Source organism: Crocodylus porosus, unplaced genomic scaffold (assembly GCF_001723895.1).
Source record: "Crocodylus porosus isolate Cpor-Errol unplaced genomic scaffold, CroPor_comp1, whole genome shotgun sequence".
In the NCBI taxonomy this organism is placed as follows: domain Eukaryota; kingdom Metazoa; phylum Chordata; order Crocodylia; family Crocodylidae; genus Crocodylus; species Crocodylus porosus.
This window is the reverse complement of record NW_017728950.1, coordinates 57830925-57849770: the sequence shown is the minus strand read 5'-3', so window position 1 is coordinate 57849770 and position 18846 is coordinate 57830925. Positions and strand designations below refer to the sequence as shown.

The window sequence follows — 18846 nt, the reverse complement described above, 5'->3', positions numbered from 1 at the left end:
TGACCCAGAAGGGCTGGGCTTAGGCAACATATAACTCAGGGCTTGAGTCCAGGAGTCAGTCAGACTGTACGGGCTGCCAGGGAAAAAGCTACTCCATGATGACTGTGGCTGAGAGACTACCTGGGCCCCCTGCTGCCCTGCAGACTAAAAATAAGGAACTGAGAGCTTTCAGAAGAGCTAAATGTTGTTGTGCATCTAGAGTGTTTCTAATTTTAGTTACAACCAGAGGACCAGTAAGGGACTAGCAGGGAAGATTGGAGGTCGCAGTGATGCCTGAAGGGCACATGTTTGTGGTGAGTCCTGCCAGAGGTCAGGCTCAGTGCATGAATAGGTATTGACCAGGAAGGGGTTGTTGGAACCTACATTGGAAAAGACCATTGCATGAAAGGGGTGAGAATCAGGATTAGGGGCCAGAGGTCTGAAGCTCAAGAGGGGCAGAGAAAGAGCCAGGGGCCTGCAGCCCTTGAGGGGTGAGGATATGGCCCGAGGGGGTGAAACCAGAGCTCTAGAGAGGCAAGACCAGGGGTTGCCCAGACTGATAAGGCTGAGACTGAAGTTGGAGCCCAGAAGTCAGGCCTGGCACAGTGGACCTAAGCCAGAAGAGTCCAGGAAAAAGGGTCGAGGTTGAAAAGGCCAAGGTCCCAACAAAGGACATAAAGGCCTGATATAGGGCTTGGACTGAGTGCCTCCTGAAATGACTAAGTGGTAACACCTGTAGGGGAGGCTGGAGACCACAAATAGCCATTTAAGGTGGTTAGTGTCCTGGAAGGTATAGACAGGCCAGGAGGGCCAGAATTAGCTCCTGAAAGCAGAACTGAGGCAGGTACAGTTCATAAGGAACCTGTAGACCAGAGGAAGATGAATGCTTACTCTGGGACCCTGGGACAGCTTCTCCCTTAGTTCCAAATCAGATAATAACAGCAGGACATGGCAGGAGAGAATGAGAAAGGGGTGGGGAGTACCTAGCGAGCCAGAGTAAGGCAGGGGTCTTGAGGTCACCAGCGGCCATCACAGCTGTCCTTGGAACTTGATCCTGCTACAGCATCATTTTTACATAGACACTTCTTTAAATATAACTACACCTTGATATTGTTTCTTTCTCTTATTTTTAAGGAGAAAACTTTTAACTCTGGTCTACGTAACTTTTTTCTTAAGTTCTTTATTGACCAACTTCAGTGATCTCTGTTATAATACATGGGTTCCTGATAATGGATATATGAGAATTTGGGGGCTGCCCATTTCTTACTTCCTTTTTGTAGGCTCTAATGCAAACAACTCCTTAAGTTTCCTTTAAAGATGCTATTTGTGTAAATCACACACGTAGACATATGCACAAACACGTCCTAAGATCATCACTGTTGTAAGGATTAGAACTGTCTTTGACTTGGGAAGAAATCTCTAAAGTATCACTTGTGGAAATAAGTTCTTGTAACACAGAAATGTGATTCATTGTGAACACTCATCTTGAGTAATCACATAAAATACAAAATGTTGCCTAATTAGATAGATAGTTATTAGATGTGTTTTGCCCAGGTGCAGATTAACGGTCACTTGTATCCCAGATGGCTTTAGGACTTTTGCTGTTAGTGAATTTTGTGAGTTATCAAGGTACCTATCCATTTTCTAGTATTGCATACTTTCATTTTTTGGCAGATTCCCTTGGGTGAATTTTAGTCCCCTTTCTCTGGCTTTTCTTCCTTTAAAAACAAACAAAATCTTGTTTTCCCATGGTAGTTTTTGTACACCTGATTATGGAGACATTTTCTCTTAAAATCCCACTTCATTAAACAGGAATTTAATTATTATAGATGAGTATTGATGAATATTTACTTCAGTAAGTTATTTTAAAAATTGTATCTCTTATTATCCAAGGTGAGTGAAGCAGGCGTTCACAGGCCTCATGTTGGTGGAATCCATGGACGCAGTAATGATGGAGCTTACTCCCTTGTGCTGGCTGGAGGATTTGAAGATGAAGTGGTATGTCTTTTTATCCAAACCACTCAAGATTTGTTGTAGGAACATGTGGCATTAAGTTCATGGTTGACCCAAAATTTATTTGTTTATGAAAATGATGTGAGGATGCAGATCAATCATTAATCCTTAATTGACTTCATATGAATATTTAAAATATCTTTTAGGCTGTATAATTAGCAATGATAGAGGACAGCTTCATGCTTGCATGTAAATTACTTCAATTGCATCTGGATTTTGGCTTGTGCGTAAAAGATAGTGTATGGAGAATGCATATAAAATCTGATGAGCCTGTAACAGTGGGCTTTGGAAATTATGCATTTTACATCCTGTCATGATCATCATTTTTATTGCTTTCAGGTTAAGTAAACTGATTATTGAACAGATAGATACCTTCATTCTTTTGCCCGAACCTTTGGCCATTATAACTGTAAAGTTTCTAAAACCACCACAAATTTAATTTGATTAAGGCCAGGGTAAAAGCATGGGGCCTGATCCTGTTAAGTGTTTAGGGTCCTTGACCTATCATTGATTCAGCTGAGAGTCGAAGGTTCTCAGAGTCAACCAGGAAAATCTCTGTACTTTGTATCACCATGCTGCAAAGGACGACACTGGTAAATGGTCCACATTAGTGACCTATACTTATCACCATCTAACTAGAGTAATCAAGGCACTTTTAAAGCTGAACTGTAATATAGATCTTGTCTGTCCTTTCTTTTCGTGAACCTGACCAAGATTTGTATGCAAATAGACTACTGTTTTGTGTAATCAAAATAACGTTGACGCAGGGTATTCCCTCTCCTGCAGCTCTATTCTATCAAGCAGAATTGAGAGTCATGCTACAGGTGAACAATAAAGCAGTAAGCAACCTGTTTTTTAAAAACACAGGCAGCTGTTAATTGCAGGGAAAGAGACATTAGACAAGAAAATGAAGCAAACATCCTAACTAGCATCAGAATATTATCTATTTTTTGCCAACAGCAGTTACCCAGCTGCTGCTGTTGTGGGAGCTGGCCTCTGAAGGCATCAATGTCTCTCTGTTGGAGAAGTCACATAAGGAGGTATTTGGTGTTGGAACATTACTACAGCCCTAGAGTCATCCCCAACCCAAGCCCCAAGGCACATGGCCATGGCACCCTAATGAGTCTGCTGCTCAACAGTTACAGCTGGGTAGCTGGGGCATGCTGCTGCTCCTTTTGTTTTTTGGTAGTGGCATTGATGCTATATTTATTAATCCCGCTCCCTCCTATTCTTGTATTTTTAATAGAGAATAAACATTTGGAGGCTTTGTATCCCCCCTCTCAATCACCAAACTAATGGTGTGGCTAGGTCAGAGGTGGGCAGTTATTTCAGCTGGAGGACACTTAATGAGTTTTGGGGACCTGTTGAAGGCCACATCCACCCCCCCCCCTTTTCTCTCTTTCTCTGTCTCCCTTTTTTTTTTTCTGTCCTCTGTCTCCTCTTGTTTCTTCTGCTCTCCTCTCTGTCTCTCTCCCCATCCCTCTTCTCCTCCTGTTCCCCCTCCTTCCAGAACCTGCCAGAGCTGTAGTTCACCACAGCAGGTGAGCATCATCATGAGCTGTGGATGCTGATGGTAGGTCCAGGAGCCTGGATGCAGAACCTGCCAGCACCATGCATAGCTGCCACCACTGACTTCCTGGCATGGTGAAAGCTCCCACGCAGAGCCCTGACCTGGAACCTTCCAGCAGCATCAGCAGTGGACCCAGGAAGGAGCTGCTGCAAGCTGGACAGGCAACAGCATCAGTTGTGGGCACAGCCAGCAAGTTCCAGAGCCCTGATGCAGAACCTGCTGGTGGTGTCACAGCTGCTGCTGCTGCCTGCCCAGTGCAGTAGAAGCCCTGCCTAGATCCACAGCTGATGCCTGATGCTGCTGGGCAGAAGCAGTGCTACCCACTCACCCACCCAGTACCACATGGCAGCTGAAGCTGCTGGCCACCCACAAGCCATATCCAATTGCTTGGTGGCTGTCCATCTGTTGGACATATTGAATCTGTTGTTGGGCTGGATCTGGCACCCAAGCTGTATTTTGCTTACCCCTGAGCTAGGTGCTACTTCACATGCTCCAATAAAATCCCAGTCTTGGGTGCTTTATACCTAGGAAGGGTAGAGGGGTAGAGGGGTGAAAGATAAATATTGCGTCTGCAGCTCTCCAGTGTTTGTGTGCCTTTAAGGTTTTGTGCCTTTAGGCTTAATTCTTGCAGCTGTTTAATGAACAAACCACCTTGGGAATAGTGCTAGTTTCTCTTTGTTCCCTTTTCCCTATCACAAACCCTGTTTATATGGATTTCCAGATAACTTGTATATTTCTATTTTATTGGAGGCTTGTGAGGTAGAAATACCTCAAGGAGCGAAAGAAAATCAAACTGCTGTTCAGTGGTTTCCTACATACCATCATCCCTTTCAGCCAACAAACCATTTTATTAAAAATTGAAATAGAAGGTTGCAGTCCTGTGCCATCTAGTTCATTGAACATGAGCAAGAAAAGACACATAATCTTAAAGGAGTCTTAATTATGAAAGTTTAGGTACTTACTTGCATGTATTTGCAGGATTGATTAATGAATGAATGTGAGCCTGAACAACAAGATTCAGCTTGCCAAAATGTATTACAGGAGACAGTTGACTCTTTGATTGTCAGGTCTTACCTACTTTTAAGATGTGTATGTAAAAAATGCCCCATCCAGCAAACACACATATAAAAGAGTAACTTGGCTTGTATAATTTCACTGAGTTCTCAATGAATAAAGTTAATTGGATCAATACAGCATCATGCTCTAAATTTAGAAAAAATTGCCTTAGTTGACAAGAGGAGGAGGAAACTTCACTTCTGAGGGTAAAAGCATCTAAATTGCTCACACATTAATTATGCCATTTATGCTTCTGGACTGACCTGGAATTTTCTGGAGAGTAATGTTGATTGTGGTCATTAACTCTTTGCTTCCCTTTGTACAGTATTTTTAGGGTATCAAAGAATATGCCTCCAACTCTGTTTCCATTCCTTAATTACCATGGTGGTTTGCTTGGCATAGTGTCTGTGTAGCATGGGTTCATTGGAGATGGTTTACTGTTTTTCACAGATGTGACTGCAGGAACACAGGAGGTACTAGGCAGGAAAGGATAGTACTGCTGTTACCAACCATGGCAAAATAGAGAGAGGCAATAGCTAGGATATGTGTGGTCAGGAAGGATATCTTAGTGGTCATCTCGGTGATGATTTGTAAAGTAGTAAAGATACCATTCCAGGATTTGGTTGACTCATTTCATTTGGATATTGATTTATGGGTGATGAGCAGAGGTGATGGATTTATGAGTGATGAATTGTATCTTAGGAGGCAAAAAAGCTCATACCAGAAGTGGGGGAGCCATTCTGAACCTTGATCAGAAATAAGTCTGGCTGGCAAACCATGAAGTTTAAATGTGTAGTTTAGTAAGAATCTGTTCCTTCAGCTGAGAGAGGTATAGTAACTTTGCCTGTGCTGATGAGAATGATTGATAGCTCCAAAATAAGGTCCGTAAAACTCACTTAGTTCTATAAAGGCCAGGGTTAGACTTGTAAGGTCAGGAAGGGTCCAAACAGTTTGACATGTTACAGCATGGCATGCGTGTCTTGACTTGCACAGGTACGTCACAGAATTTGACAGATAGATCGTGCATATGTGGCCGCTAGTAATTGTGAGAAATAAGCAGGTATTTTAAAATGACCAGAATAAACAGCTAGATGGGAACTGTGAGAATTGTAGTAATCGCTTCTCGGCCTCTTGAAGGCTTGGATCGAAAACATTTCTAAACAAACTTTGCCTCCAGAGGCATAGGCCCATCCCATATGGTAGGTTAACTCCTCCTTCTAGATCTGAAGCTCAAGGTTTGGCTGGTTGTCAGCAGTGATCAGGACAGAGATGTTCTGGGTTATAACTGGATCTTGGGGAAAGAAATGAGCAACAACAGATCACTTGCAGTATCCTTTCGGCATATCTGGAGTCTCCTAGGACCACTGACTAAATTTCAAGACCTGGCCCCAAATATTTGTTCGTGTAGAAGAGGGCATCATCAACTTTCCTGTTTCTAGCATCTGGCCAGCATATCAGTTTTAAAATTTAACCTTGGAAAACGAGAACAGCAGATTTGTCACTGGTTAAGGCTATAAGCAATATGAAGATCTTCCAGATTTTTGGTCTATACATACTGTAACCTGATGCCTTCCAGGTGGTGGCACCATTCTTTGAATATAGTTTTGGTGGCCTGAAGTTCCTTATCCCAGATGTCATTTCACTCAGCTGGTGTCAGAACGTGCAGGAATAGACTTGATTTTCAGTGCCTCACTGCTGAGAGAGAGACTCCTGCTCCCCACCAAATGCTTTGACAGAAAGGGATTTGGTGGGATCTGGGTGCATCAGGTTGGGCGCACCAATATATACGATTGTTTCAATTTGTTGAAAACAGATTGTGCCTCTACCAAGCGAAGAAAATAGGTGGTTTACCAGAGGGTTTCCCCTTTGGTGAAAATATTTGTTTGGGGAAATCCCTGATGGAGCATTATTAGACATGAGTTAACTCAATAAAATATTGGACCTTTTTTGTGTTCCCCGTGCTGCCCAGCCTGTGATACCATATCTTTGTGCTAACCCCCTTAAGGGGTGAACACATCCTAGAATTTTGGATGACTGCTCCAGTTTTGCATGCAGAACAGCCTCCATTCATTGTATGTTCTGGTTGTTAGTAGTGTGGTTGTCAGAAAATAATATTGAACTAGCCTAGGTTGTCGATGCAAGATTGCCAAAGTGATAGAAAGACAAAACAGTGTCAGTAAACATTTGAAGTGGCTGGATTGGGTTCAGAACACCTTCTTGTAGCTGTCCTTGGTTTTTTTACATGCCAGGTTGTAGGTGCTGCAGTATTTCTACTTGGTGAATATTCTGGCAGAACACATTGTCTCTAGCAGAGCAGTCAGTTGATTAATTCGTGCTGAATTTTTTTCACTTTAATTTGAAGAATTCATAGTGCATTTAAAGATGTGATGAACAGGGTTTTTTTTTCTTGACAAAAAGGTTGGAGCGTTGGCTAGGGATGTGGATCATTGAATAAAGATTTTGTCTATATTTTATTGAGGTATTCAAAGAGGTTTTTGGTTTCAGATAAAGGATAGACCTGATGAAACAGGATCTTTGACCCTGGTGGTTGGTTAGAAAATTGTAGGGTTGATTGAAAGGTAGGGTGTCAAAAATGGTGGTGGAGGAGGGGGGATTGGCAGCATAGAGGCTTGAATGTTAGAGACTTAAAGTGAGAAAACCAAACTAGATTTGGTAAGCATAACATTGTAGTGGCTGCGATGAAGAGTTTGCAGATGACTCAGACATTGGTACAGGACTGAGGGTATTGAGGCACAATCAAGGGCAATGTCATGGTGAACGTGTTCTCCCATGTCTTCCACAGAGTGTGCAAGTCCTTTAGGCATAGCTGTCAGACACCCACCATAATTACAAAATGATGAGATCTTTTTTTTTTGTTGAATTGAATAGTTGCATGGTGGCTTTACATCTTGGATTCAAGACAATAGTTTCAGGACCTAAAGAGATGAGAATGACCATTCATGACTTCCATGGTAACTGACACAGGTTTGGGCTGCACTAAAATCCAAGGGACTTTTGTGAAACTAAGGTCTAAGAAGCTGCTTGGAGGCTCCTGAATCAACCTATACATGCAGTTGAATTTACAGTCCAGGATAATGAGGGCAGAATAGGACCTGGCAACATGGTTGACACAGGGCAGTTGCAAGCAACCTACAGATTAGTAGTGTTTGTGGGAAATTGTAAATCTTGGATTGGTTAGCAAATCCAGTCTGAAATTTTCTGCTGGGATTGGATGTTGAGATTTCCTGGATGAGTTTTTGGATTTAGTTTTCAGTGACATTGACAAGGTGATTGGGTCCACCACATTACAAGCACAGATTATTCCCAGCATTGAAAGTTCTTTGCTTCATCAGTGAAGTGACATTTTTTGGTATCAATCTGCATTGGCCCAAGCAGGTATATAGGTTGAGGTTGTTGTCCCATTAAAACGTAAGGGGTTGCATGGTTCTTTTTCTGACAAGGCAGTTTGATTTTGATAGAAAAGTTGATGAACCCACTTATGGAAATTGTTGGCTTGACCTCTGCTGATTTTACAATGGCATTAAGCACCTGATGAAAGGCAACCAGGTTGGGTGAATTTGTTCCAGTTTGTATCTGCAGCCAAACAGCAGAAATATGAACAGCCAGTTTCCAGGAAAATATACATATCGTAAAACATGATGGATGAGGAATGGACAGTTATCAAAGATCTCTGCTTAACAAGGGAATTTTGTACTTCTCTAATCAGCAAGATTGATGGTGTTCAACCTTCTGGCCCTGCAGGTTGGTTCAGTAGTTCGGGTTCATGGGTCCGAGTCAGTGTGAAGTTGGTTTGCAGTTGTGATCTGGCGTGCTGGATTGGCCCCACACACTGGATCTGGCTGTGGACCAGCCATGCACATTGGACATCCATGGGCTGGATCAAATAGCTGCATGGGCCAGCTTTAGCCCATCACCAATCCTTGTTCTAATAGGTAGTATCTACAGCATATATGCTATGGTTGGTGTCCTTAGCACCATTTCCACACTCAAGTCATCACTTTCCATTTGATACAGGCCACTAACATGATTATGTATCCTCAAGTCTCTTTTATGCCTTTTTGACTGTCAGGGGTTTGTTTACTTAGACATACCAAAATGTATTCAAATCCAAATATAGCATCTATTGGATGCCTGTATAACATTTTCATAGTTTGCCAAGCTGTCCTGTGAATCTGTGCATGTACCTGAAGCAAAAACTGCCTCATCTTTGAGACTGAAATTGCTGCCACTTCTGAATAAAAGCAGCTGAGGGTATAGTAGAGGCCATTTCCCCTTTAATACCCTTGGAATCTTTTGCAAGGAAAGGGGATGGAGGGGCAGGGCAACTGCCACAGGATTTAGCTGCTCCCTCCACTCCCCAGTCTTCTATGCTTGTCTGTGCTGTGTTCCATTGTGCCACGTGCAAAGATGCTCCCTACTTCCATCCCTCCCACCCCCCAGTAACATATATTGTCATGCAGGGCGCCCTCCCTCAGCCCCATGCATTGCACTGCCTTGTGCTGCATGCAGATGATGCCCCCAGGGCTGAGGGCTGCACTGCATTGTCCTATGCGGGACGTGGAGCTGGACACAAATGCTGGAGAAGAGAATGGGAGCTTGGAGACTGGCTGCTACTGCAACCTGAGTGGTAGGAGAGGTGGTGGCCAAGCAGGAGAGCCTGCGGGCCACCAGTTGGGCAGCCCTGCTTTATCTCAGTACCGTAAGGAACCAATCTCCCAAGGAGAGGAATATTCAGAGGGCAGGAGTGTTTGCAGATGAGGGGAGTGTGCTTGTGTGTGATGTTTTTTATTTAAAGGGGAAATCCATTTGAGGGCCCAGGTGTTTAGTTGTATGCTTTTTGTAAAAGGCATCTAATCATCCTTCTTAGCCTGTCTTCAGGGCTGCTATTCTATTTCATCCTTCTGGACATCTTGTCTGCTTTAACAACAGTTTTTTTCTCTGGGGTCTCTTATTGTCATTAGACTGTTGTAATTTATCCTCTGCAGGTTTTTATTCTTCCTATTCCTTTGGTTATTATATTAGCAGCTCTTTTGGTGGATCCTCCTTCTCTTTTCTGCACTGCAGCAGGCATACTATCTCAGGGCGTGATTCACAAACCATCTCTGCACTGATTACTGAAATCTATATTTCCACTTCTGATTTGTCTGCATTCATCTTTTCCTGAATCTAAGCTTTGGATGTCTGATTGCTGGTTAAAAATTATCTGATTAAATTTAACATTACAAAAATTGGATTTTTCTCTTCTTTATGCTACTTCCTTTTACTATCATTATCAACAATACAAATATTGTCCTTTTTTCCTCAAGCTTATTATTCTTCCTCTCTCCTTTTCTCTATATATTAAGGGCATAGCTGAATCCTGTCATCACATGTTCTGCAACATCTTTAGGGTGCATATTTTTCTTTCTGTCCTAATAGCTTCTAAAACTCTGAGCTCTCATAAGATGTCATTTCCTTTCCTAACTTGACTGCTGCAACTTCTTTTTCAGCTTCCCGAAACCCCCCATTACCTTTTGCCTGACTACAAAATTCTTACATTTAAAATAATCTATTTTGTATTTTATTTTGGTCAGGTTGTGCCCTCACCCCCCTCACATTTAAATCTTTTCTCTGGCTCTTCTTCCTTTGCAACCACATCAAATTCGAGATTCTTTTTAAACTTTAGAGCCTGTCCTAACTCCATCACCCCTTTTCATCCACCCATGTTTTGGGTCACTTTCTATCCTCTGTTCCACCAGTGAAGCCAGCCTCATCTGCCTAGCCAATATTTTCTTCTGTGCTGCTTTTGTACATGGGATGCTGTTCCTGATGTCAGTTGAGAAGACTTCTACCCTCTGTACAATCGACTGCCTCACAATAAAGTTGGAATCTAGCTGACAGAAGGACAAAGCAAACAGTTAAAAAAAATCAGGATTATTGACAATTAGTCAAGTATCACCTTGATTACTCTAATTTGGTGTTGCATACTTTAACCCTAAATATTTTCTGACTGTCTTTAAATTTTGAGCTTCGTAGGTTTGGGATATTGCCTTTGCTGTTTACAGAATGTACATTCTGCCTGTTGTCAGAAAAAAAAAATCTCAACTTAAGGGAAGAGAGTTAGTCATGCTCTGTAAAAAAAAAAAAAAAAAAAAAGCACTGCCCTGTATCATCAGCCTTTTCAGCTTGTTTTTCATTAATTTCAAATAGTAGCTATGTTTACCTATTCAGTAGATAGGACTAGCATGGTCTTACATTAACTAGCAATTAGTTTTTGCTAACGAATTTTTTTATGTGGAGTACAAAGTCTTCCCTTATCAATAAATAAGGGATGCCAGTGGGCTGTAGCAAATACCAAGTAATAACTGAATTATCCAAAGTTTCTGCCCCAGAACTTCCTGTTATAAAGTTTACTCATCTTCTTACAAAAGCTATTGAAAAGGAGATGTTAAAAGGTTGATGAAAGTACAAGTAACATGCATACATTTCTGTTAAACCTTTTTAAAAATTAGATCATATAAGTGAGCACTTCTGAAATTTAGAAAAGTTAGATATACATTCTGACCTTGAGCTTTCTAAGGGAGAGACATGTCATAATCCAAATTCTTGTATTGCTTGGATTTGTACACAAATTGATTCTATTTTAGGGTTATGACTACTCTTAGTATAAACAGTTTACGTTCAGAGGAATATGAAAACTTTCAGTAATGGAACACAGACAACCTATAGTTGTCTATTTCTTTGATTTTTAGGAAATGCTTTCAGAAACTAGATCCACCTTCTCACCAGTCCACTATCATTGAGGTTTAGTATTTTAAAACTTGTTTGTTAGGTTAACATGTTAACATGTTATATCTTGGGCTGGGGACAGACATTACACATAAACTGGTTTAAGTGATCAGAAACTGGTTTAAACCTGTAACAGAACAGATGTTCAGTGCACATAAACCAGTCTGAAAATGGCTGAAACTGGTTTGAGATAAACCTGATTGAATGTAGTATCAGACTTAACTGATTTGAGTCAAACCGGTTTATGCAATGTCTGTCCCAGACCCCTTGCTGGTTTAAGTTAAATCAGACACCCCCAGTATGCTCTCTGGGCTGGGCAGAGCTCTCTGCTCCAGAGCTGGCCCCTCCCCTCTGCTATTGACTGGAGCTTGGCACAGACTGCAGGCATTTGCCTGGCTTCCCCCTCACCATTCCCTGCTAAGCATTAGCTAGCAGACCACATGCTGACTATAGTCTAGGCTGTGGCAGATGGGTCAAAGGCAGAATCAACAGCTAGGTGGTAATGTCCCTCCCTTGTTTTCTTAATAAGGTGATAAACACTTAGGGGTGATAAACACTGTTATTAGCTCCCTTCTGGGCTGGTCAGAAGGGGGGAACCCCTCCCCCCCTTCCTAATCAAAACATCCTGTCAGGGCGTCAGCTCAGCATTGTGTAAGGGAAGGAAGGGCTGCTCTAGCACTCCCTAGCTTTTAGCCTGAGCCACTGCAGGTACATGCCTGCATTTCTGGGATGTCTGTCTGGTTACCACACTGGTTTAGCCTAGCTGGGTTAGACTAACCTGCAAAGACTGAATCAATTCAGGCTCAGGCTTTTTGAATGTCTGTCCCTAGCATTGAAGTAAAGCTGGAGAAATCTGGATTTGTTTGTAAAATGGTTAGTCAGATTTTGTTTTAATGGAGCATGCCATCTTTTGGGTACAATATAATGAAAATTCAGTGAAATTGGATCATATTCACACTTCGCTTAGGTATACTGCAGGATTTTCTTTGTTTTATAAATTAAGTCAACTTGTCTCTTCCTCATAACTTTAGTTTTGGTGCCTTGGCACCTGCAGTAGCTAATTGCAGAAAGATGTTTTAACAAAAAAGCAATCACTATATTAAGCAAAAAGCTTTAAATGTACATAAAAGTACAAGTTGGCCTAAGATATTGCAGTCCCATATTCCAAGTCACTAAGTTCAAAACACATTGTCATCCTTCAAAAGATATTTTATTTTGTTCCTCTTTGTTGTACTGTGTAGAAATCTTAGGCTCGTTTCTCTACCGTCTTTCTTGTGTAAAACTTAATTGATCCAGTTCTTTTTATTGCATCTTTGAGAATGGACAAATGTACCTTTGGAGCAGTTTCATTGAAAGAGGAGGAGAGACACTTGCTCTGAACTGTGCAGCAGCTCTTAGATTCTGACAGTTACATGTACATAAGCAGGGAACTATACAAATATAGTAAAACCATTTCAGTGTCATCCACGGTTAGATCAGCTCTGAATTATTGTTGGAAAATGCATTACCCTGGTCATCCAAACTATTTTAAAATTAATTATACTAAACTTCTGCTTATTCATCTGCTTTTAAATCTAGTTCTAGACCTACATTTAGGAGAAATATGAGAAGGCTATAGAAAAGAAAAATTGGATAGGGTGAGAAGAGACCTAATTCTCAAATACTCTACGATCCAGATGTTAACGATTGAAAATTGTGTGCATAACAGGACCAAGATTGTTAAATCAAATCTCATTAATTTATTCTAATGACTCACTATTGGTGAATCATGGCATTATATTAAAAGATTGGAAGGGAACATGTCTGGTTCTCAACACCTTATATGAAGGGTTGAGTACCCTTCAGTCAGCTCATTATGAGTTGTATGGACTTATATCTCACAGGAGTTTCTCTCAGCATCTCATAAGATTATGTCTGTATTGAGATAATACAGTTTTTAAAGGACATAGATGAATTGAATCTAACATGTTCTGTATCTATTAAACAGGTCAGTTAATGTGGTAATTTTAAGGAGGAGGTATGAAGACAGAGAGAAAAGGCTTTAGGAAGAAAAAGAAAAGCAGTTTCAATCTTTAGAAAATACTGGAGCATTAGGAAAGTAGGAAATTGGAAAAAATAGACAATGAAGTAAAGGAAAAGGTTGGATTTATTGTAATGAGAGGAAATAGGATAATCTTAATTTAAAATATTTAAAAAACAAAACAAAAAACCTTCATAGCTTCCTGCCTACAGATTTATAATTCAAAGCCACTAACAAACTTCTTTTAACATCTGTCACCTTTGGGACTTTTTCTTCACCTGTTAAATCCAGCATACACAGCACTATCAGCCTCTTGAGCTTTGTCCTTTTTATCCTTTTAGTCCTTACCTCCTGCATACAGGTTGTTACTGTAACATTACAAAAGGTTTGTAGAAAGATCCTACATTGTTATATACCTGCTGTCCAATTTCCAAACTTCCTTTTACATATAGCATAATATTAGCCTCTGTTCAGATCTCTTTTAAAAATTTACATTTCATTGAATTATTTCAGTGGATGTTCCCTGCCCCATGTTCCATAGAGAGAATTCTCTTAAAGTTTCTGTACTTTTCATTACTCAAACCAGGTATTTGAAATTTACATTTGATCTGACTCTGTGCTGTTGGTTCTACTGTGAAGTAAGTATGCATGCTATACCATTGTTTATGGGTAACCGGCTCCTGACAGCACTGTAACAGTGCTATTTGCCTTAACTTATGCCAGATTTTCCTGAATCATATGCAAGCATGAGGTTCTTCATGGTGCATAACTACTCATCTTTTGTGTACATAAACTAATCTTACAGTTTGCCTATATAGGAAAATTAAATGGAATAGTAAATGTGGAATAACAGTTCCAGAGTAGTTCCCTTAGTGGATATTTACTTCAGATTTCCCCAAGGCAGGGATTATTGTTTAAACTCACAACCCCTTTGAATTTTTTTTTTAATTTCCAGTGTAAGCCAGTGCCTAGGTTCTAACGATAATAAGAATGAAAAACTCTACTGTTTTCATTACTTGAGTTGCATATCAGAATCCCATGCCAGGTTATCCTAGTGGTTCCATCTAGTCTGGTGTATCCATACAGTGGAATACCCAATGGATAAGCAAATTGTAGCCTGCCCATTCCAAAAAATTTTCCTTTTTGCCTCTGTCTGCTAGTAGTCAGTTTATATCCTGAGACTTTATATTTTTCATCCTACCTAATATTTATTTCTGTAAATCCTAAATTGTAGAGCTGTCTTTTGACAAGGGTCTCTGTAGCAAGTGTTGGGTCCCAGGGGTGGCTATGATGCCACCTGGTAACCATGCAGCTGTACATCGGCTCTAAGGTACCCTCCTTCTTCCCCTGTCTGCAACACCCGTTGGAATTATTAGAACGTAAAAAGGTAGGCCTCCTAAGGGTCCTAGAGCAAACCGTAGTCTGTTTGACCTCCAGCAGATCCCTCTCACATCCTGCTGATCCTAGTCCTGCACTCACTCTGGTGGACCCTCCTGGCCTGTCTGTGTCTCCAGGGTAACTGTTGCCTTATGGGCTCATTGTGGCCTCTGACTTCCCCTGTAGCCATGCCCAAGCCTCACAGATGTTGCCATTCAATCACTCTCCCTTGTTGGGGCTTTGGCCTTCACAGCCTCTGCCTCTTTCCTCTCCTTTAGCCTATGTGCTGGACCTGGCTTCTGAGTTTCAGCCTTTCTCTCACCTGCTTTGGCTCTGGGCCCTTGGAACTGGGTCCCCAGGCCCTGTTTCTGTCCTACTTGGGCCCTGGTAGGACTTTTCCATCCCTGATAGTCCCAGCCCAGTCTGTCAGGAAACTGTAACAAAGGAGTAAGCCCTCTGGATAAAATACAAATTCCATACTGGTTCTGAAGATAAAACATCAGTTCCCTGGCTATACCACAAACTTCACCCTACCCTGAGTCTTACTTCCCTGCAAGCTTTCATTTTCCCAGGGTAGCCCAGGTGTCAGCCAGAAACTCTTCTGTAGTCTTCCTGCCTGGGAGCTCTTTCCCCTTCAGCCTGCAGGGTCAGGCTGCCTGCCCTAGCTCCGCCCCCAGGTTTATATGCTCCCTAATCCCTGCCCCTTCTGGTCAAGTTACTTCCCCAGTCACCCACAGGAGTTCTCATTCTGGGCTTGATGAGCAGCCAGCCTGCCTTTCCTTTCTGCTACAGTTTTTCTCCCTTAAAGTAATAGGAGCCCTAAGCTCCCTGTTAAAGCTAATTATCAAGTATCAAATGAAACTAAAACCCAGTATATTTTAAAAGGGATGCCTTTATTTTTTTTAAGAGGAAAGATTCATAATTGGGGCCAGAAGGGACCTGGAGGGGGAGATTACATATACGTCACAATTTATGTAAACTAAACTCTGCATACACCAAGAGCCCATCGATGAGCTCCCTGTGTGCCACTCTCCAGTCTCTCTCTGCTTCAGGGTCTCCCTGCAACTGTTCTCACCACATTTCAAAAAGCTCTTTGTTATCCCTCTTTTCATACATCATATTCCTTATTCCAGTTCCCACCCAGATACTGGAGGCTCTGTGCTCTCTGTCTCCCTGTATCCCACTTTGCTCTATATCAAAACCCTTATGTACCTTGCATACCAGGTATGGCCAGCCTGTGGAATGGGTGCCACAAGTGGCACAGGCAGCCTTTCTATGTGGCAGACTGGGGAGGGGACAGACAGCACAAAGGAAGATAAGGCAAGGAGCAGAAAGCAGTGCATCAAAACAGGCAAGAATTGCAGGCCAGAAAACAGAAAGCAGAGCAACAGCTCAGTCAGGGAGCACAGGGCAAGAAGCAGAAAGTTGAGCAGCAGGTTAGGTAAGGGAAAGGGATCAAAGTACCACTTCGGTAGAGGTGCACTGATACATCAGTCCAATATCGGATTGGTACTGATATAAAGAAAATTGGCTGTATTGGAAATCAGCCTGAAGTGGCTGATAATTTGGCCGGTAAATGTCACAGCGCAGCATGCAGGCAGTGAAGTGCAGAGCACAGCTGTGTGCAGCTGGTAAGTCTGTTGTGGAAGGGGAGGAGGGGAAGGACGGGCTGTGGGGGAGGCAGATCAGTACTCCCACAGTGAGGGAAGGAGGGGGCAGGGGCAGGCGCTGCCCAGCTGAGGCAGGGCAGACATGGGATGGACCCGCAGCTCATCCAGGACAGGGTGGCTCCTGCTGCTGCATGAATCTTGGGAGGGCACAGGGGCACGTGTGCCCCCAGATCTGCACAGGGCAGGCAGGTTGCAGCTGCAGGCTGGGGCCAGGGCTGCTCTGGGCTCTCCTCGGAGGGGGCTGGACAGGTGGCAGTGGTACTGAGAAGGGGCTATAGAGGGGGTTGTAGCCACCCCAAATTTGCTGTAGCCCTGCTCCCAGCGCCACCACTATCTACCCAGCACTGCCCTGGCTCTTCACAGCGCATGGGGGGAGGCAGGGTTTGAGTTGGGGCTGCACTGGGTGGGCAGTGGCAGCACCGGAAGTGAGGCTATGGTGAAATTTGGGGTGGCTGTAACCCTCTCCATAGCTTCCCTCCCAACGCCATCGCCACCACCCTCTCTGAGCCCAGCCCCCACTGAGAAGAGCCCAGTGCAGCCCTGGATCCTTCCTACAGCTGCAGCCTGTCAGCACCGGCCCACGCAGATCCAGGGGCACCTTCCCCCCATGTCCTTCCAGGGGGCACGCAGTGGCGGAAGCTGCCCCTTCCCTCCCTCCCCGCCACAAGCCGCAGCTCCATCCCGCGTCCGTCCTGCCCCGGCTGGGCAGCGCCTGCCACCTCCCTCCTTCACACCCCTTCCCGCCCCCCTCCCCTTCCACTACAACAGACTTACCAGCTGAATGCAGCTGTATTGGAAATCGGATCAGTATTGGGCGATATGCTTCCTTAAATATCAACTATCGGTATTGGCTCCCAAAATCTCTATCGGTCCATCCCTACACTGGCGGTTGTAGGGCTGATTTGTGGCATGTGTGCCAAAAAAGGTTGGCCCCAGTTCATCAGGAGATGGACTGTCAATCAACCTCTAGTCAAAATCCCTCTTATAAGAGGTTGTGAAGAAAGCTAGATGGAGAGGTTATCTTTCTATCATGGATGAGATCCTGACTGAGAAAAAATTAAAGGAATAAATGTTCAGTACTTAGTACTGAGGTGCCCCAAATATCCATTCTAAGACTGAAATTCTTCAAAATATTAATTAATGATAGTTTGTGGTCGACTAAACTACAACTTGTGTTTGGGCTAAAGTATGTGTTCTGAAAGGGCATACCTTTTTAATTTGAAGACTTCCAGAGATGGAGAATTCACTGCTTTTCTTAGTAGTTTTTTTTTGAGTGGTTAATCATCCACATGATTAAATGAATGCCATATTTCTAATTTAAATGTGTATTGCTTTAACTTCTAGCTGTTGATTCTTGCTATGGTCCTCTCTGCCTCATAGATTCATACAAGTAGGATCAGAAGGGACCTTGTAGATCATCAAGTCCAAGCCCTGGCCCTGGGCAGGACAGAAAACCGGGCTCAAATGACCCCAGCCAGGTGGACGTCAAGCCTCCTCTTAAAGACCCCCAGGGTAGGAGCCAGCACCACTTCCCTTGGAAGTTGGTTCCAGATCCTAGCCGCCTTGACTATGAAGTAGTGCCTCCTGGTATCTAGTCTAAACCTACTCTCTAACAACTTGTGGTCTTTATTCCTTGTTACCCTGGGGGGCGCTAAGGGGAACAGGTTCTCTCCCAAACCTTGCTGGTCCCCCCTAGTAAGTTTATAGACGGCCACCAGGTCCCCCCTCATCCTTCTCTTGTGAAGGCTGATCAGGTTAGGGTCCTGTAGCCTCTTTTCATAGGGCCTGCCAGATGATGCAGGTGGCCCTCCTCTGGACCCTCTCAATGCTGTCCGCATCCCTCCTGAAGTGCAGCGTCCAGAACTGAACACAGTACTCCAACTGCAGCCTGACCAGTGCCACATAGAAGGGGAGGATCACCTCCTTGGCCCTGCTTGAGATGCATCTGTGGATTCATGACAAGGTATGGTTAGCCCTACTGACCGTGACCTGGCATTGTCAGCCCATGTTCATCTTGGAGTCGACAATGACGCCAAGATTTCTTTCTGTCACAGTGCTCTCAAGAAGGGAGTTTTCCAGCTTATAAGTGTGCTGCTGGTTCCTACTGCCCAAGTGCAGAACTCTGCACTTGTCAGTATTGAAACCCATCCTATTTTTATTAGCCCACCCCTGTAACCTGTCAAGGTCCTGCTGTAATCTGTCCTTCCCTACTAGTTTGCCCACCTCACCCCAAATCTTGGTATCATCAGCAAATTTAAACAGGCTGCTTTTGACCCTGTTGTCCAAGTCACTAATAAAGAAATTGAACAGTGCGGGCCCAAGGACTGAGCCCTGGGGGACTTCACTGCCCACTTCCCTCCAGGTCAAAAATG

General features: G+C 43.2%; 1 protein-coding gene across 4 annotated transcripts in view; it reads left to right on the top strand.

Moving 5' to 3' along the window:
* Window positions 1–18846, top strand: part of UHRF2 (ubiquitin like with PHD and ring finger domains 2) — a 165499-nt gene that overhangs the window by 110951 nt on the left and 35702 nt on the right. For all 4 annotated transcript variants that reach the window (XM_019554794.1, XM_019554793.1, XM_019554795.1 and 1 more), the window contains one exon: window positions 1873–1977. In XM_019554794.1, the coding sequence (XP_019410339.1) occupies window positions 1873–1977 (105 nt within the window). The remainder of the gene's footprint in view (window positions 1–1872; window positions 1978–18846) is intronic.